Genomic DNA, 21,553 nt, shown 5'->3' with positions numbered 1-21,553 from the left:
TAAAACGTGTATTAAAAAGTCATTTCTGGTGCACACCAAAAGACATGGCTGCTCCCTGAATTTTTACCCAGCACATCTTCTCACTGCACATTTAGACCTAGATAATTCAGGCCCAGGAACTGTTTTTGACCAGACTGGGCGTAGGTATTTGGTATACCTCTCTGTATTTTAGAAGTAGGAACACAGCAAAAGATTCTGTAGTCTCTTGCTTACTCCCTCCCGTGTCCCAGATAACAGTACTGCATACACAGCTTTTAGCATTACTATTATAAGTCAATTGTGAATCTTAAAAATACATTGATTGACAATATATGCAATAATCTGCCAGTCTCCTTATGTGTGAATTTCTGGCTTGCAAAAAAAATACTATATTTAAGCTGTTATAATCTTCAAAGGAGGAATTCTCTGCTGTAGAGGTAAAAAAAAGTTTGGCTGCGTTTACACTGAGATCATCTATTTGCAAAAAATGTGTACAGCCACCCAGGAGGCTTCATGGAAGACTTCAGCTAGCCAGGTTGCCTCTCATTAAGTGAGAGGAACTCCTGGGATAGTATAGTCAACCAGTAAAATGGCATGCAGCAATTTTATTGCTGGAATCTGAGGGGAGGCCCACAACCTTAAAATCAGGTACAACTGTGAGCCAAATTAGGAGGAAAAAACCCAGAGCCCTAATCACTAATCCCATTCATTAGGTCTGGTTAGCAGTATTGGCTACAGAACGAAGAGAACACTCCAATACATTTTTGAAGACATGGTACTAGCCTTTACAATTACAGAGAAATACAGAAAGAAAAACAGAAGATGGAAAAAAGGTGGAAAGTCAAACAAACTGAGACAGAAAGAAAGAACCAAGATTTAATCAGTTGCTTACTGGAAGACAGTGTATTTAAAAAAAGAAAAATAAGGAAACTGTACATTTGACATTCAGATGCCAGTTATTGTTTGAGATATGATTCTTAACTGCTGTAATGGTGGTTTTGGTTCCCATGTAACCATCTCCAGACTCTGAGTTCACCTGACTGGCAAAAGACATTATTTACATGCATAGTAATACAGGTGCTTCAGAGATGCAAATTGTTTTCAATGGTTTTGATGGGATGACCTGTCAACACCAGTAAAAGTCTGTCATTATCATATAAATGTTTCTGCTTGTTTGCATTTGTTTGGCATGTGTTTATTTATCTTCTTTTCCCCTCTTGCTATTTGCTGTGAAGCTGTACAACAGCAGGCAGGGCCATAAGAGGACTCACTTCAAAACCACAAAGTTTAAGTCCTGCTCCTGCCAGGTGAAAACAGAAAGGGATTTTTAAAGCAGCTAAATACCCACCGGTGGAACTTGCAGACTTTGCTCACTACACTCAGGGGGAAGGTGGGAGTACCAGTATCTGCCTGGATCTGAATACACAGCACAGCAAAACACCTATTTGCTTATAAACCCCCTCTTTGTCTTCACAGTCAGCCTTACTGATGTTTAAAAAGGAGTTATAACGCTCATTTATCTTTTCAGGGGAAAAAAAAAAATCTGTTAATGCAGCCTTTGAATAAGTGCTACCCTGCTCTTTAAATGCTAAAGTTCACTAAAACTCCAGTGATTTATGTGCAGCTTTTGACTGCCAGCACCTGGCAGATGAAGAAACCTACTCAAGCTTCAGTCATAAACAGATAGCATACAATTTAATTTTAATGTGCTCGTTAGTCGTAGCACATTTCAGACATAATTGTGAACGCAACACAAAATTATAGCAAAAAGACAATTTTAATGCTGCTGTAGAAAAAAAGGTTATATGAAGAGTCATATAATGGTGCTTCATTGTCAACAACAAAACAGGGCACAGAGTGCATTACAGTGTCTGTGCTGTTTACATGCCAATATTTTATACATAGATTCTCATATGGTGTCAGCTGTCAGTTACTTCTGCAAATTAACTGCCAAAAATGGAGACGAACAGAATCACTTAGTGTGCTGGTAACCACGGGTTACCTTTCATATGCCTAAAGATAAAGCTGCAGTATGGAATCTTGGGAGAATAATTAGGCAGAACAAAACAGAAAGTTACCAATTGAAATAAAAAGGCATTCTACAATAGGAAATAACAACCAAGAGCGCTTATAAATAAGTAAAAGAGGTTATATCACAGAATGCCTCATAACTTTTTAAGCAAAGTATTACAGTACAAACATTTTAAAGGCTTTATCAATGTTTAGGAAATACAGTACAAGTTTTTCAAATAGATTTAACCCTTTGAGCACTGAGTTTATTTTTCATTTTCTCCTTTTTATATTTTTTTTCTTTTTTTGTTACTAATAAATACCTTTAAAAGTCTTGTTGTGCAAAACAGTTAGAATGCATGCCAGGAATGCAGTCCATGGCTTCTGTTTCTTCAGACGGTTTAAAAAAACAAAACAAAACAAAAAGAACCAAAAACAAACAACACAACAAACAAATTATAGCAAGACTAATAAATATGTATAATTTAAACATGAACCTCTATTAATATAGATGTACTGTATAGCAAAACAAAACAAAACATACTTTGCTTTAAGAATAATGTTTCTGAATACTTTATAAATGTTATCTGTGGTATCTTTCATCATATAATTTACAATGTTTGGATTTTAAAAGGAAAACTGTTAGATCTAAAAAAATGAAATATACACTATATATAAGTACAGTGTATACCTGGGGCTTACCAGGTACAAAACCCACTGTTGCTAAAAATGCTGAAGAAAAAAAGAAAATGGCATTAATCACAATCACATTTTCCATAAGAGATTTTGAAATCTATACAATATATACATCTATGTTTCAATGTGAAAATTATAGTTTTAAATTTCAAGGTGTGAGACACCTCTGCATAAATGGAGGTTCATATTACTAATTGGAACTAAGCTGGTAAGGGTTAAAAAACCCCACATCCATACATTTTTACCAAATTAACGCAAAAGTGCTTCAAAGTACTCAGAGGGCTAAAGATTATAGGGTGAGAAATACCAGCACACTTAGGTCACATGAAAAAAGTGCACCAGAATTAGTTATAAATGTTTAATTAAACTGTCTGTTAATGCATGCAGCTTGATGCATCAGAGGGATGCACAGCAACTAAATCCAATTTACACAAAGTTCCAAACACTTACCACTGCATTTTAACCTTCATATTTTACCAGTAACAACAGCTGATTATGCACCTCTATTTAAACACTGTACAGTTATACAAAACAGTTCAGCCCAGAGCGACTGGAGTTAAAATAGGAACATGTGCCAAGAACTAAACAGTAGCTTTAAGGCGTCTTTGACAGTTTTCCTCAAAGCAAATTACAGTTATTTTAATCAAAAGCAAATGCTACTGCTTCTCTAACTCCGAAACATACAGAAGATGATCCTCTGGTGACTTCCCATGTGTTTTACTAAGATGAAGTTTAACAGCATGCTTGCTTGCAAAAGTCCGGTTACAAAGTTTGCACTGATACGCAGTTCCGATATCTTCCTCTGGAGAGGATGTCACCAGTTTTTCAGACGGTGACTTTGCTTGTGCTATCTGATTGTTAATCTGTTCACTGGACAGTTTGGACAAGTCTCTCAACCTGAAACCCAGATGGGACTCAAGATGACTGATATAGGTTGAAGGAGTTCTGATCTGTGAAGCACAGTCATTACAAAAGAACACTGGGTGTCCAGTGTCCAGATTTTTAAGGAACTTAGTTCCCCCTGTCCTTCGGAGCTGGTATTTCACATTGGCTAGCCAGTGGCTAATTGTGGTCATTGAAAGTCCCGTAAACCTGGAAATGTGCATTCTTTCTTGAGGGCTCAAGTCTGACATGATGTATTTCCCCTCTGAAGTCTGCCGTAAACTAGCTGCAAACTGGGCCTGCAATATGAGCAAGTGCTGAGGGTTCCAGTTAGACTGACGTCCCTTCCTTTTCTGAGCTGGTGTACTCTCTTCTGGTTCCTCTATTGTGGTACCATCAATGTCAGATTTCTCAGATATGCTGGAAGGTGTGGAAGATTTTGATGTGTGACTTTCTGTCAGGTTCTTCAGCATATCAGATATATCTGACAAGGCATTCTCGCGTAGCGGCGAGTTTGACATGAATGACACGACTGCAGATGTCTTTGCTGTTGTCACTGTAGATGAAGAAGATGCAGAAGATGTCGATGTGGATGACAAAAGCGCTGAACCCAAAGAGCAGCTTTTGTCACTCTTGCCTTTCGTCAAATCTATGGGTTGGTCATTGTTGACATGATAAAAATAACGGTCTAAATGGTCTGGTTTTTTGGACTGTAGAGGTGGAGTGGCCACTGCAGCTTTTTCAGCCAAACTGTTGCTCATTTTAAAAAGCATGCTCATTGGATCCAAAGCAGGCAAAGATGGCTTTGCTGCCTTCCCAAGGTGAATATTCATGACAGATTGCAGTGCACTTAATGGATTCACAAATGGCTGTTCGGGAGGGTGATCAGTAATGATAGCTGTGCTGCTACTTAAAGAACTTACAATGGACTTAACAGGCTCCTTCCCGTTTTCCACAGGTTCTATAGTAGGACTATCCTTGCAGCCATCTCTCTGAGGGACTGGGCTGTTCTGCTGGCTTTTAAAGCTACAGTCATTGGAGGGCTCCATCTTAAGGGGTTCACTGACTTCACTACTACATGGTGAAGGTGTTGCACGCTTCATTGGAGAAAGCTTTCCTTCCGGCTCTTTCATTTTTTCCTCCACCTTAGCCACCTTCTCAGTGACCTTCTTTACCAATTCTTCCATGGCATGAAAGTTTGTTTTTGGCACAGGTGAGGTCTGGCTGCTTGGTGGAGACACCAAGGGCTGGTTTTTAGTTGGCGATACTAGTTCATTGTTTCCAAACATAGGTTTTAATGGTGTACTCTTCCCAGATGAACCCAACGACAGCTTCATCATATTTGGCAGCTGATAGGCAGCATGAATGCTGGGGTAGCCACCCCAGCTTGGTGTGCCATTCTGGGCTTTGTTTATAGCTGACGTCACTGTGTTTTCTAAAGACTTCAATATATCTAATCCCCCTTTAGGGCTTTCTTCTAGGTCATTTTCGGTCAAGTAATGGTATTTTGAGGAGATATCATACTTCTCCTCATCCTCACTTGACTTCTCTTTGTCTTTCATTTTGTCATCGGCAATGCCTCTTTCTTTATCAACTTCTTTTTTTATTTCAACATTTAATTTAGGGGAAACACTAGAAGGTGTATTGGAAGGAGATGTAAAAGTGGTGGCAGCTAGTGGCACAGACTGGACTTTCTCATCTACTAAGGATGTTATTGTTGGTGTTGCTGGGGCTTCTATAATAGGCTTCCCTTTTTTCATGGCAGAGTTAGTGACTTTAATAAAATGTCCTGTCACCATCATGTGAGCCGTGAGCTCCTGCAGAGTGTCATGTGAACTTCCACACTCCATGCACTTCAGAATTTGAGATTTCCTTGCCTCAAAGTGCCAGGCATAGCTGGCACCATTCTGGTGACCGTAACGATTATTTGGCGTAATGTAAGGATTAGAATTCTTCTGAAGTGCATCGTTGGTATCCGAGATTGCTGCTTTTGGTGTCCCACCTGTGGAGTCTGGAGAACTTGGAAGTTCAAGTTCCAGTGACGCTTTCTTTCTAGTAGCTGGGATAATTTTTGCTGCTACAGGTGTAACAGGTTCCTTCAGAGGCACTTTTTGGTAGTGTTTTGTTTTGATCATATGAACACTCAAATCCTGAAGAGATTCAAATGAATGACCACAGTACATACACTTTAATACTTTCTGGGCATCTTCTTTCCCTTCCATTTCAAGCAAAGAACGTTTACGAGGTTTGGACCATCTTTTGGGGTTGTTGTTATCAGTTTCATGGTTGTCATCTCGATAATGTCCCGTTTCATTCATGTGCACTGTTAATTCTACTAAAGTATCATAGGCAGCACTGCAGTCTTTACAGCGGAATTTACTGGCTCCAGTAAATATAGAGCCATAAAGCTTACTGCTTTGTCTGTACAATTGAACTGTGCTAAAAAGACTTGGTTCAGGAAGAATTCTACTCTGAGAAACTTGCTGCAGTGTTTTAGCCATAGCAGTCTGGTGCCAGTCAAAGCTGCCACTTCCACAACTGCTACTGCTGCTGCTGCTACTACTGCTGCTACCATTGTTTTTTTCTGAAATCGGCTGGTGAAGGTTCAAATTGAGATTGGACCAGTAAGAATTGGAGAGGAAGTTATTATACACAGCTTTCATTTGTTCTAAACTATCAGATACAGTAGAGTCTTCCAGTGGTATGGAAACCTCCTTGTTCTCTTCCTCATTTTTAATAGAGCTGCTCTCGAAGTCTGCCATGCGGTCGCTTGTCTCGCTGATATGTGACTCACTGTCCATTTCATGGCTAGAAAATTCAGCTGCTGGAGAGTTTTGGTAGCTTTGGCAGTTCTTACTGAAGTCTTTTTCTGGACATGCATATTTTGCTGAAGGCTCCCCATCAACTGCATTTTCATCGGTTTCCACATCTTCTTCCACCAGTGCAGCTGCTTTTAGTTCTTCTGAAACATAGGCTATTATAAAAGAAGAAAAAATGAGTTAGTTTCTGCTGATCATACTTTTGATTAAGTGTTTTAGCCAAAGAAGTGTACTTATTTGTAAAATTAAACAGTTAAAATTTAGTGTTTCTTCAGAGCAAGAAAAAAAAAAATCTGCTCTTCAAACATAATTTGCCACCTTATTCTTCTCAAGGGGCAACAGCTTGAAATTAAAACTAAATTTGAAATTAATGAAGCACATTCTGGAGGTGGCATTCATTTCTAAAGTAATAAATTACTTGTATCAACCTCAGAGACAGCAGTTCCTGTCTGTCAATTAATATGTCTTATGCTTCTCCTACCCCTAATGCATTTCTTAACAGACAGATTCACAATTTAAATTAAGCAAGCATTTTTTGCTCATTACAGTTTTGAGCCTCAATCTTTAATAAATATTGAGTACAACAACAATAAAATTTCTACAAAGTAAAAAAATCCCCAGTTACAGTAATAATAATAAAAGAGGTCTTTTTAAAGGTATCATTATTAGGAGTACCATATTTTAGAGGGGGAGATGGTAAAAGCACGAAACAACTCACTAGGAGCAATTCATTATGGGTGTAACAAATGACCCGTTCATATTTAAACACACCTTTCTCAACAAGAAAGCCCACGCAGAATTATATCAGGAGCTAGTTCAAGAAAATTGGTATGCTGTACTCATTCTTGCTGTATAAATACACACAAGACCTTCCAGTGGACCTTACAAATGTCAAAGTGTTTGCTCTTTAGACTACTTTGTCAATATTTACTCAGCATAAGCTATATGGACACCCAACAGGGATCCTGTCTTTTTTCCTCCTCTCTAGTAATGCAACTGGTGATGTAAATCTAAGATACTCTTCCTGAAGTGGATGGCTGGGAGCTGACAGTAAACAAATTATTTTTTTCCATGGTACTTCTGTGTACATGCTTTACATATATTAAGTATACCGAAGTTTTCCCTTTGGGATAAAGGAAAAACTTAGATATACTTAATACATGTTAGAGCATATATTGAGAGGAGTCATTAACTGATCATAATTATCTAATTCTACATAATGCATATCAAGAAGCAACAAATCAAAAATAGAACATGATTGTTCTTTACTAAGTGTGATTTTATATTTACTAGCAATCTCTCACAAGTACAATTACAAACTTCAATAAAACCCCCACATTTACAGCAGAGTCTATGAAAGAAGACACTTGACTTCTGACTTTCTCTGCACCACATATGGACCATGTGGGTATCTGTATCTTAAACACACCGAATAATCTATAGCTTATTTATTCAGACAATAGTTCAAAGATAAGAGTTTGCACCCCAAAAAAAGACCTCCTTTAACCAACAGAGAGAAAAGTGTAGAATGCTATAGTCGATATCACATATAGAGTACTGAACCTTGCAAAGTTCTTTCCAGGAAAATATGTTTAAATGTTATCAGAAAACCACAAGAGACAAAGCAACTGTTAAACTAAAAATGAAAGCAGGCTTTTAGTTTCACATGGAGTATTTCTTCATTCATTAGGTAACACAAAATATTCACTACTGTTCCTTTCACATGGATGAATGGTAGTGAATCTTCCTCCAAGCATATAAAGTTAACACACCACTTAAGAGCAACACATAATAGTGATTATTCAGCTCAGCTAACGCCAGTGCAGCAAATTCATGCACCAAGGGTCCTATTTTTAACATAGTGACAACATATCTTGAAAGTATTATGTGAAAAACTTCATTATATGATGTTTCGAAGATGCTGATATGAAGATCAGATTTTACCAACACCTATCTGTAGTCTAATGAAATAGTTGTGCTATTTTGCTCATTTATGCTTTTTCAAAATATTTTGAAAAATAATTATTTAAACGTGTATTACAAGCACGTCAGAAATTTGTAATAAGAATCACCACCTATCCTGCAATGAAACCACTACAAAGAATCTGATGCAGTGGATTTCATTCAATATTTTCATTCTCCTCTGGATGGTATAGATTGGTTCCATCACAATTATTTCTTCCATCGTGTTTCTGAACTACACTAAAAACTTCAGCAAAGGAGACCAAAGAAGTTTGAGTTATTCTTTAAAGCTGAAAAATGTTAAGTAACTACTGATAATGTGTAAAAAACTGGCTATCAACTACCTTTCTTTCAGCCATGCCATATCCTAGTGATAAGAATAAGGAAGGATGGAAGGAAGGAATGACAGCATGAAACCTGTGATTTAGAAGCAAATATAACCCTTTCTCTTTTCCACCCCGAGGAAACAGTTTTTCTTTTACAGCTCCTATTCCTTTGTCTCTGTTGTGCAACTGAAGAACAATTCCCTTTTCATAAGGTAAAGACAATCCAAGGTTGTTGCCATACTGCCTGCATTATAAAGATCTGTTAAGTGTACCTATCTTTTGCTCTTTGTCCACTGAGTGCTGGTGGAAGCTTGTACCCCCTGAGCCCAGCACATACCAACACATCACATACCAAAGCCCTGGGCTCCATCCCTGCACACCAAGGAAAGTCTTACTTGGGACTGGTGCTCACCAACACAAACATGTATCACAGAATCAAGCCCTTAATTAACATGTTTTCCTTTACGTTTTTGTTTTTTCTTACTGCTTAAGAATTTCCTTACTGCTTATGAATTTTGTTTGGACTGAAACACTTGTATTGTCACATTCACCTTTTTTTAAAGAGTGACTTATACATTAGGGAAAACCTCCAGCATGTGGCTCATTTAAATATAAATCTATTTACCTTTCATGCTTTCTTTGCCCTTTTCACCAACTATCAGGCATATTTGCGTGTTAACCAGAAGCTGCCTCCTCTATAGCTGTTCTCCTTCCTAAGCTGAAGTTGTGAAGTCAACTTGTGACATCAGCCTTTGATCCAGAAATGCAGGAAATGAGGCACAAACGACAGCATGGAATTTAACTCAGCATTGTGCAACTTCGATAAGCTGACAGTCTGAACAACTCCTTCTGCTCTTTCCCTTGCACAAAGGAGAAAAGGGATGAAACGTGACATTACCCTCAACTTCCTCAACCAAAGATTTATGCAAGGATGCTCAAGGTAATATCTTTGCCTGAGACTGAAAACACCACCTCTAACTGGAGTTTATGCCAGCAGCTTCTAATTCCTTATTTCAAGGGGCAGTGACCTAATCACTTGCCTTCAGGGCAATGCAAGGTGGCCAACATGCAATGGCAGACTCATAGCATATTCAAAGGTTCTGCAATACCACTAAAGGTCACTTTACAGTGGTCGACATGTCTCAGTCTCAGAAAACATCATTAAATTATTACCAGCCTGTGGGACAGAAGTGGAGAGAGGGTTAAGGCAACACTTTAGTCCCACACTACCAAGAGTACTGGATTCACTACAGGCACTTGTGGAGAGGAGCCTTATCTGCAGCCAAGGGAATCTCCTGTCTCCTCCCTGCCTCAACAGATCTTGCTCAGGGAACAGAAATTATCTATATTCATGAGTATAGATGAAGGTAACAGCTTCAGTGCAACAGAAAGAAGGACCAGGAGGCCTGTGTCCAAGAAATTTCTTGTTTGGTTTAAGTACCTAGAGGAAAAACACCATAGTTTGATATTTTTCAAGTGCAGAGTAAATCTTTGAAGCAGTTGGGCATCTGTAAAACTTCTTCAATGCCTCAACAGCAGAATCTGAAGAGAAAAAAACCCCAACTTTAAAGGCATTTCTAATGGCAGAAGACATTAGTAAGAATGGCAATCACACAAATTAGGTGGTTCTGGGTTTCTTGTTTTTTTCTGAGAAAAACAATCCCAGTTCTCAAAAAAGTTTTTAGTTTACATCCCATAGAGCACCATAAACTATGGGAAATTGCCAGCAAGTTGAGCAGTGGTGTCACTGTGATATAATATTTGACAGAAACCTATTGCAGAAATAGTAACAGAGAGGTCAAGAACAAGCAGTTCCCTCATTAATATTAGTTACAATTACTAACTAAACTGCTGGGTAATAATGAAATTAACACATTTGATATCAATATATAACAGTAAGCCAAGGTATAATTCAATTCATTTTCATACAAGAGGGAATTACCTTCATAACTGAGCTATGGATCACGTCTTTGCCAATGGAAAGAAATTGTGATCCATCACTGCCCAAAATGATCTGCATATTGTATATACACTAATAACAAACTCATACACCTGGCTCTACACAGACACCAAGGATCTACTATACAAAAGAAGAGAAGTATCACCAGTCTATCACATTTCTGCAGGTAGAGGAAGTCCCCATGAAGCTAAAAAAGCTGTTACTTTGTCCTGGACCTAACTCATCAATCTTCCAAAATGCCCATAAGCAGAACAGCTACCATCTCAAGCCCCAGCTTCTAGGAATCTTCTTCAACAGAAAGAGGAAAAAAACCTGCATGGTTTTCATCCCTTCCATGGCAACATTCACCCAGTAACACGGTCAGACACACACCTCCGCAGTTTATTTGTAAATTCAAAACCATAGCATTAAAGATGCATTTTATTGTTTTCCAAAACCCAATTAATTGCACAATTCTTTCCTTATTTCCTGAAAAATGCATCTGAGACCATGTATCTTGGCTTGGATCTATCCAAATATTTCATTTAGATACTTTTGAAATGTCTTGGTTTAATTACAGGGATTTTTTTGCCAAGATTTTTATTTTAATTAGCTTACTGGGGTATATTTAAACTAGTATATAAGCTCTTTCCTTGAAGAAATACCAAAAGATTAAAATATTCTTCTCACATGAAGAAATGCTTAACTATAAAAGTTTATCAGAACCATTCTTTCCCTGGGAAATACTCTGGCTTTAACCAAATAGCTTTTTAGTGAAAAAAGTTACAGCCAGTTTTATTATTTATTTATGCATGGTTTGAAATCATTACATGATACCAAGGGTCATTTCCAAATCTATCTGATGTGTCGGTGTGAGCTGAAATTCCCCCCCACACACACCAACAAGTAACCAGGCTAGCCCAGTCTGGAAGCAAATGAAGGCTGTATTTACAAGCAGAGTCTAAAATCTACGATGAAATGCAATGAATATGTACAAATATACAAAATTCACAACATTTACAAATACATACAATCAACAGAAAAAGCACAATCGATCTCCCTTTGCTTCCCCCCAAGGGGACCCTCCCAAAGGGGCCTCTCTCCCAGGGGCTTCCCCCCAGACCCCCCTGGACAGAGAAGCAGAGTTAGTTAACCAGAAAGTTGTTAACTTAGCTGCCAAGGTCAATGTGTGTTATCTTCAGCCAGAAGAGAAGAAGAAAACAGCAGCCAGACAGCCCAGCAACTGCCCCCACTGCAGAACGCAGAATGTGCAGAATGCCTACTTTGTTTTGGGTAATAGTTCTTAAACATTTCTATCTATCCAATGGAAGTGTTTAGAACAATCACTATTTTGCTTTCTTACACCCAATAGTGACTTATTTACATTCTTTCACTTTCTCTGTTCTGAACTTTGCAAGGAAAAATTAAAAAGACAGTTTCAAACCATCACATCTGATTTTGAGTGCATCTCGAAAAACAAACAAACAAAAAAAAAATCTCAACCCTTAGAAGACCTAAACCCATACACACTTCATGCCTGGAATTAAAAAAAAAAAAGAACATCAGAAAGAGATTGGGAGCAAGAATGTTCCCAATGCTTATGGGATTAATATTATATTCCCAGACAGAAAGGAAAAAATTATTAGAACAGATCATAAAATAAAGCAGTAAGCAGGACTCTGCCAGCAACATTTTCTCGGCAGGCTGCCTCCCATCTCCACTCCCTGAGCACTGTGAGAGGGCTGTTCGTGCCACAGCCAGTGCTTGACGGCACTGCAGAGCCTTCTCCCCAATATCATTCCCAGTTTGTTATAAAGCAAACATAAGCAACCTAAAAATAACTGGAATATTTGAGTAATTGATGAGAAAACCTCCAAAAATTCCCAGTTCGGTGGAACCATTCAGAGTTAAGAAGGGGCTCAGTCCAAACCCAAGTCCAGAGCACCACAGAGATGATTTGACCATGCCAATGAACCTTACTCACAAAATTAATGAAGAGAGCAAGACAAAACCAGCCTGGTGGATGGAGTCAAAGACCTAATGCAAATGAAAGCATACAAAAGAATTATATCAGTCTGTTAGAAAACTCCCACTCTGCAGGCCTTCCACTTACAGGAAGAAAGGCAAACATTTCACCCACAACATGAGCTATTTCTGTACCAAGACCGACTGATAATTCACATGTAACTGAAATTGTATTTGAGACTTCACTACTCAGCAGAGATGTTAGCATATTCCTCATTAGGCGATGGAAATGGGAGGCAGAAGTGGCTGCCCTGTTTACAAGAGTGGCAAATGACAACACTGTCTCTAAATGGGCATGGCAATACTGATTACCCAGCACCTTGACAGGGACATTATTCCTGTTAGAAAGGTCAAAGGTTCTGTTTCATAGAGGCAGGACTGTCTATTATGGGAAAGAAAAGTTATTTCCAAGTGGAGAGGTCAGTACTTCTGTCGCACATTGGCTGAAGCCGGTGGTACCTCAAACTGGAGTATGATCCTGCTGCAAGACTGATCATTCTGCCCATTGGCAAGGTCAAGAATATTAATTTTGAACAAGTTAATTTGATGTGATGTGCACGATTAATGCTTGTTTAGCTGGAATTCTTGTATGTTGATAAATCTGCAGTCTTTTCATGCCAGTAATAATGCAGCATTAAGTTATTGGGAATCAGTGTGGATGGATGAGAGATAGCATGCCAGTCTAGTGGGTGGCTAACATTAGGTACTAGAAACTTTGAAGTGTACTTGCATTTGTTCTTCATGAAATTACTGCAGCTGTCTGCCACAGAGAGCTCAGAAATAGGCCAGAGGAAGCTAGCCAGCTGCTCTGATCCAGCATCCTGGACTGGTATTACATTTGGAGCAACTTCAGAGAGCTCAAATCGACTGTAAGAGTTGAGAATTACATGGACAAGAATATGCACTGAAGAAATTATAACAAGAAATAAGTGGACCATCTTAATGCAGAATAAAGGAAGCATCTTTTCCTCCTGTGACTGTATCCCAAACTCCCCTTATTTCCTGTGTAGTTTAGAGGAGGTTACAGGATTCAGGTCTCCTATTCACTTTAGGCTTTAAGTTGCCATATGAAAATATCTTGCATGTCACTTATAAATGAGGAGAGGAAATATTAAAGAATTGCTACGAATTCTGGTAAGGGAGACATTTGTTTTTCTGAAACCAAATACTGGTTAGATATTTGTTAAATGAGAAATTCCTATGCATAGCTGAGAGGGGATCATTAATGTCTATAATGTCTATTAATGTCTACAGACATCTGAGGGTGGGTGTCAAGAGGAAGGGGACAGGCTCTTTTCAGTGGCACCCAGTAACACGACAAGGAATAATGGATATAAGCTAGAACACAGGAAGTTCCACTTCAACATGAGGAAAACCTTGTCTGCTGTGAAGGTGATGGAGCACTGGAACAGACTGCACAGAGAGGTTGTGGAGTCTCCTTCTTTAAAAGCAAACCTGGATGTGCTCCTGTGTGGCCCACTCTAGGTGATCCTGTTTTGACAGGTGGGTTGGACCCCATGACCTCTGGAGGTCCCTTCCAATCCCTAATATTCTGTGATTTATGCATTATTGCCTGCATTAAATACACACTTGAAAAAACAGGATACCATAATATTAGATGACGACTTAGAAACAACTCAGCACTACTGGACAGCAGCAACCTGGTCTAGCGGAAGGTGTCCCTGTGCTAGGCAAGGTGGTTTGAGCTAGATGATCTTTATGGTCCCTTACAACTATTCTATGGTTCTATCACTTTACTGAGGTGTTCAGAAGCTTTGACAAGTTTTTACTCTTCACAGCAACCCTATGGAAGAACCAAAGACACCCAAGAAGTTAAAAATTAGTTGCCTAGTGCCAGACATGAAAACAAGTAAAAAGTCTGTAATTCCTGTAGGTTAATAGATATAATTCAGCTACTTACACAAAACATGAGAAGATGGCTTAAGTTTGTGTCTCTGTTCCTATGCTTCTTCACAGTGTGTTTCTGTGATTACACTGTATGTATATAATTGAAAATAATTGGCAGCTTCCAGCTTAAACAATTATTAAGGATAAAATATCCATTGAAATACCCACAGGTGCATGTGCTGTGCACAACCCAGAGTCTGTGGTTACAACTCTTCTCTGAGCCAAGCTGCTGGGATCCAATTAACAACAAATCTGCAGATTGCCTGCAAAATTCTTTTTACAATGGGGAAAACACAAAAGGTTTTTGAAGTAAGGACAGGTATTGTCACAACTCCAAAGAGCTTGCTCCTCCCAGTGCAAAGCAGGACTTCAGGTAAGCTGTGAACCCCTGTTCCACCAGAACCATGCTGGAGACATAACATGATGGATCATGCCTCTCTTCTCTGAAGCTGTGCTCTGCCTTGATTTCTGCCTGGGGCCTGAACTGCCTGAATTCAAACTGCTGAGTAGGGCATTTCAAAAACCTGCTCAAACTATCCACCCGTGAAACATAACACCACTTCTTTCAAATGTATAGAACAGCACATGATTCTATCACACTGCAGGTACTCATAGTTCTATGGACAGGGTTGTGTGAGGACCAGTCTGAGATTGTCCCACTTCAGAGTTCATCTGTCAAAAGTTTTCTGACAAGAAGGGATCTGAAGATTAAAAAACTTTAAGTGAGACCTGAGGCCCAAGTTACTCCCATATATAATGAAGAAAAAAAAAAAAAGGACAGATCCTTAAAGAGACTTTCTAACAGATGTCATTATTGTATGGTTAGAGGCAAACAACATGCTTATAAGAAACTTATCAAGAGTACCAGTTCAGAGACTACACCTGGTCAGGAAAAACAAGTTCTTACAGGTTTTGCCCTAAAATTTGCAATCACACATACATGTGACTACCAAAAGTATAACAGCTGTAGAGAAGCTGGAAACAGTCCATGTCCCACTGTGTGAGCCCTCAGTTGCTTACCAGAAGCAATGGAGGATGGCAGTAAACCAGTGAAAGGGCTAAGAAACAAAATGGACTCTGGTGAGGACAAAAGAACCTTCCTCCTTTGGCATTTTGTGGAACTAATCTCGTTCTCCCTTTGCACTTTGGGGGAAGCAGAGATTTTACAACCCCTATGAGCAGAGGCCTGAAACTTCCATCTGATCAGGGTGAAAAAGGAGAAAAAAAGCCCTTCTTGGCCTTCTCTGTCACCATACAAACAACCTTTCACAAGCACCATCAGAACTAGATAAAGTGGGCAAATGAGTAACAGGGACTCTGGGCACCTACTAGCAATTCTCAACTGCTGCTCAGTCTGAGTCAATTCAGTCTTGGTGTTCCTGTGTCATTAACACTATACTTGGTTTGGCTGAGCTGGAGTCAATTCTCCCCAGAGCACCTTTCTAGTGCTGTGTTTTGCAGTGCTGTAGCTGGGTGTTGATAACACACCAGAGTTTTGGCTACTGCTGAGCCAAGGCTGTGCTTTTTACAGCATTTTCCCCCCCCAACAGTAGGCTGAAGGACGGGCAGGATCTTGCGGGGGGACACACAGCTGGGCCAGCTAACCCAGCCCAAACTGACCAAAGGGTTATTCCATGCCATAGGACATCAGCTCAGATATTAAAGTTAAATGAAAGAAGCAAGTGTGGGGACATTCACTGATGGTGTCTGCCCCTCTGGAGCAACCACTACACATATTGAAGCCCTGCTTCCCTTGTCTGTCTTGATGCGAAGTAGAGAATGGTATCTTTGTTTGCTTTTGCTTCTGTGCACAGCCTTTGCTTTGGCTTTACCTTTCATTAAATTGCTTCTATCCTGACTCATGCATTTTTGTTATATTTTGCCTCTTCCCCGTCCATCTAAGAAGGGGAGTGATAGAGTGGCTTTGGTGGGCATCTGGCCCCCAGCCAGGGCCAAGCCACCACAACATTCATGTAGTATCTTCTCTTCCTTCACTCCCCACCCCTCCACATTACTGGGAAGGGATGCCCTACACCAAAGTTACAAATTAGCATCATTCACAGGAGCAGAAAGTGCTTCATTATCCATCAGGAGGTTGAGTCAGCTAACCAGACACGATGGGGAAAGACCACCAGAGATTCAAGAGCCAGACACAAATTGTTGAAGTAAACAATTCACAAACATCACCAAGGTCTGAAAATATTCACATAAAGTTAACAAATACAATTAGTATGTGCATTAGTAACAGAAAAAAAAAAAAACACACACCTACATTTGCCATATAAATTATTCATCATGAATAAATGTGATCCACTCCAAGACAAAACTGGTTTTCTATCCATTTCCAACAGCTGCTTGGTTTGAAGTACAGACTTGTTAAGGGTTTCCACTCCATGCAAGCACATACTACAGTGGTAAGTAAGTGCTCATAAACAAAACAGCTTAAAGTTATGCTTTGAGTCTAATTTTGATTTGGGAGGTAAATTCTTTCTTTTTGACTCTGTAGTATTTTTTCTAAGAACAGAGCTATCATTTCCTCAAACAGACAAAAATATTTACCAGAATCCTTAGAGAATAAAAATATTTCTCTGTTGTGTTTGTTTTGTTTGTTTGTTTGCTTTAAATAAAAATAGCTGTCACCATCCTGGTAAGACAAAGCCAAATTCTCTGTATAAATCGGTACTAAAACACACAGTGACACAATCTCTGCTTAATATCAGTATTTGGGTGGAATCTTTTAATCACTGAGAAACACACAGGGCATTCAACAAACTAATACAAGATTCACAGCCAACTCCAGGATAAGCAGGCATGAGCATAAAAGTTTTCAATATGGCTCTAATAGCTCTTAATTATTATAATCCTTCACTGAGCAAACAGATGTTGTAAAGGAACTTTAGTTTCTTCAAATGCAGCAATCAAACCATTCTGCTTCTGCCCTGCTTCTTTTCAGTAAATGCTTTGTATAGTGGAATGGAAATAGCAAATGTAGTGACAAAATGACCATTTAATTGTCACAGAAATCTGTTTCTTTTCTGTCATTTTTCTTCATCTACACTTCTCAGTCTTGTGATTCTGGGTTTACCATTTTTTAGACTAAGGAAAGAAAAAGCAAAAATTTTTACACCTTGTAACTTTCTGTAATTCTCCCACATCTTTGGTCGTTCCTAATCTGTTCATATCTTACAAGTGTTAGAGTAACCGTAACACCAGCCTTCCACTTGTGTTTGGTTCTACCAATATTAACACACATCTGGAGCTTCAGCCTTCATTGTGAAGTTTTTAAAAATCAAGTTTTCACCCAAAATGCTTCAATATATTACTGTGAGTCATTCTACTCAGAGATTTATTTGTAAATGATTGTGACTACTTAAGATGTTCAAAACATACCAGAAGACCTTCAACCTGATCCTTCATTTTTCTTGCAAACTTGAAATTCCCATTCAAGTCCTTTATACAGTAGTTTCAATAGCTATTTTGGTTGCAGTGCCTCCTTACAATAAACTCCATACAACTGTATGAATGGTATAGTAGAAATCCAAATGATTTCAATCACAATTTCAGCTTTTGTCAACTTGTGCTTACAATGAAGTTTCTCCATGAAAAAAAGGAGTTCGCTGTGGGCCAACAAAGCTTTGTGCCCTTTCACAGTTTTTCTTCAGTCCTCACTTAAGAAAAACAACTATTGACTGCAATATGAATCTTAGGACTTCAGAGAAAGCAGAGATTCTAAGGATTATCTCTCTGAGATGGCCCCAACTTGTTTCGTATGTATAGCAAAGAGAAGCACTGAATATTCATTTCACTCATTTGCTAACTATACTAATATAGGCTTGTGTAAATGAGCCTCTATCTAGCATTAGCTATTGAACTGAAGGGTATTTGAATAGGTGGGTCTTGTAGTAATACCACACTAAGACAATGTGCTGGAAACAAACGGTTCACTGATTCCTGAATAGAAAATTTGCTGAAAAACCCTGAGAACTAAGAGACGAGGGGGAGGGGATTAAAACGTCATTTTCAGAGCCACCAACCAAACTCTTGTCATTTTTAAAAGATGTTCCTGTGGCACAATATGAAGAGTTTATAGCCATGATTGTGAACATTCAATGTCATATAAGAAAAGACACTTGTCAAGAGCCTGTCCCTTACAAGCACCCTCATCATGACCTGTGTTAATGAAGTTAATTGAATTTAAGATCAATAATGGTTAATTATTGCAATTTGACATTCTGAGATAAATGGCTTTAAGACAGAGAAATGTGTGTGTATGTGAATTCTCTCCAAAGAAGGTGAACACATTACAGCCTAAGAGGGATCACACAGTCTTTCCATTGATCCTGGTACAATCTGATCGACCTAATCCTCTGATGAATGTGGGCTTTTCACAGCTACAAGTAAATGTTCTACAAGACTACTCTAACCCTTGTCACTGACCAAATCTATATGAGCTGTACACCAGAAATCTATTGAGATAGATTAAAGAACTGCTGTAGAAACAAGAGATGCTTCAATAAAGATGAAGGCTTATTATATTGACTATTAACATTACATGCAGTATGTAATTATGAATGCTTATGGATCATAAGAGCTTAATTTTGGTCGCTTAGGTGTAAATTATCATAATAGAACAATAGTATTAAATATTTTAAATACCAGATTAAAAAAAATGTTGAATTTGATGACTTATATGCAAATATTCAATAATAAATTGATTTTAAAATAATTCTTGAAATGTACAAAAAGATGTTCACAGACAGGTATTTCATAGTCACTTGTCAACCTACTTCATTTAGGGCTTTTTTTTTTTTTTTAAGTTTACTTTCAGAGTAGTTCCTCAACAGGAAGACATTTTTTCAGATGTGTTAGTAATGATATTCTTACATGCATACTGAACAAGTTAAATGACCACTTACAAGATTTATAATGACAAAGTAAATGTCAAGGAAAAAGTATTACTGATTGCAGAGCACTGACAATAAAAAGGCACTGAAGAGTTCTGTCAAAATGTAAGATTATGCAAAAACACTATTGAGAACACTGCTAATCATCTGCTCTTGTCAATTACTTGAAGGGTATCTGACAGCATATTTACATTAAACACATTTCAGTAGCAAAATCCTTAATGCTGTATCAGGATATTTTCATTATCATTAGAAATCCTTTAAAAAGGCCTTTTGCAGCAGACCATTATAGCAGCAATGATACAGTATCTATCTCTGTATCAGGTAGGGGTACCTATTTCATGCTATTATAGCTACATAACATTTGAAATAATATAATCAAAGACTAAATATACATGTAAGATGGCAATCTCCATGTTTCTTGCACCTAGTGTAGGTATTTTCAAGTAACTGCTTTGCAGAAGTCTCAAACTAAGCACAAACAGATGATCTGTGTTTGTCTGGCCATTCTTTCAGCCTCTTATCCTGTGACTGTATTTTATTACAGCAAAAGACATTACCAAGTGGACATTTTTTCTAAATCTTTGATTGTAACTTGCTATTCAGCTGCTTTCTGAGGAGTCACATTAACTACCAAACCTTTCACCCACGGTAGAAACTTATTTTAGTTATGCCTATCTTATACTTTATGGAACCCTTCCTCCAAAATAGAGAAACAAATGAAATGTAATGAAAATGAAATGTTGATCCCTTCCATGCTTCAGCAAGCGTTACTAAAAAAGCATACATAACCCTGTTGGATGTGTAAAACAGTAAGAATGCATAAAGATGGACAGAGTAAGCCTGAGCTGCCTTTCAGAAGGAATTCATTGTGGCTTAAAGGAAAAAGAAGAAGAATAAGCCTTGATCATGGCTTGCAGGACGAGTTTATGATCCTTCCACTACTTTTGTTGCAGACCGCATACTTAAACTCAGTTTTACCTGTTTGTAAAAGGGGAAACAGCCCTGATGCTCTAATGTTTCTGAAGCACTACAGTCCTTCAGATAAAATAATCCTGACTTACTAAAACTAACCTGGCAGAAAGCACAGATCACACCTCAGAATCTGGATCGGATTCAGTCCTTATTCACGCCATACGGATAAGCAGCACCAATTATCATTCACTTCTTAAGTCAAAGACAAGGGTGAGTGTTATAGTAACAAAACACAGATGTGAAATCAGGTCAGTGTATCAGGTGTACTGCACCTACACCCAGTCATACATATATCCACACAGCTTTTGTGCCAGAATGCTGGGAAGTCAGCAGCCAGGCCTTCCAACATGCCCTCATCCAAAACACAAGGAAACTAGAGCCAGCGCTTTGATCCTGCCCCTCCCCTCCCACACCTCGCAGCTCTTAGGTGTAGGACAGAAGCATTTGGCAAACACCAGTAGCAACAATCCCTTTAGTGTGCTGGGTGCAGAACAAACCTGAAACCTGTCCAAGCTGCTAACAGTCACAAACAGATTCCTGTCTGCTGAACAACACTAACTGTAAACACCTACCAAAAGTCACTGGAAAAAAATCCTTTTTTTTGTGTATGTGTACATACAGTCCAATACATACAGTCCAACCCTCTTCTCTACTTGCCAATGGCAAGTCTTCTACTCATTCCTGTGACAGCATTTCTGGGGTGTTAGGAGGGGAGTTTACAAAAACAATGCTCCAACAGGACACCATACAGCTAGGATAAAACAAAGGTCTCTAAAATTATGGGGGCTTACTGTGAAATGCATCAGTTCCTCCTGGAGAGCAGGATTTTTTTTTCCCTGAGGGAACAAGAAAAATCCTGATTCCCAAGACAAAAGCTAACTCTACATGCCATGCTGCAGCCTCAGTTGAGTTTTATTGTTGACCTGAAAACAGTGATTTCATTGGAAATGCTGACACAAACATGACTATTGCTGATGATGATACGTATCTCACATACAGTGAATCGAAGGGATGTGGGAGGATATTTTAATTGTTAAATTGAGTAAAAAGGACATAGAAGTACGAGAGAGTAATTTTGCATGTGGGATTCTTATTGACTGTACTGGGAATTTTCTGGGAAACCAAAGG

The 21,553-nt window shown here is 38.6% G+C and overlaps 1 protein-coding gene across 1 annotated transcript; it reads right to left on the bottom strand.

Moving 5' to 3' along the window:
* Positions 1-3,341: 3,341 nt before the first annotated feature.
* TSHZ3 (teashirt zinc finger homeobox 3) lies at positions 3,342-6,533 on the bottom strand. Its single transcript, XM_054389762.1, has one exon. The coding sequence runs from the start codon at positions 6,366-6,368 to the stop codon at positions 3,342-3,344; it is 3,027 nt and encodes a 1,008-aa protein (XP_054245737.1). The 5' UTR covers positions 6,369-6,533.
* Between the last annotated feature and the right edge of the window lie 15,020 nt (positions 6,534-21,553).

Source organism: Indicator indicator, chromosome 19 (assembly GCF_027791375.1).
Source record: "Indicator indicator isolate 239-I01 chromosome 19, UM_Iind_1.1, whole genome shotgun sequence".
Classification (NCBI taxonomy): Eukaryota; Metazoa; Chordata; class Aves; order Piciformes; family Indicatoridae; genus Indicator; species Indicator indicator.
Note: the sequence above shows the minus strand (reverse complement) of the source record. Positions and strands in the feature narration are given on the sequence as shown.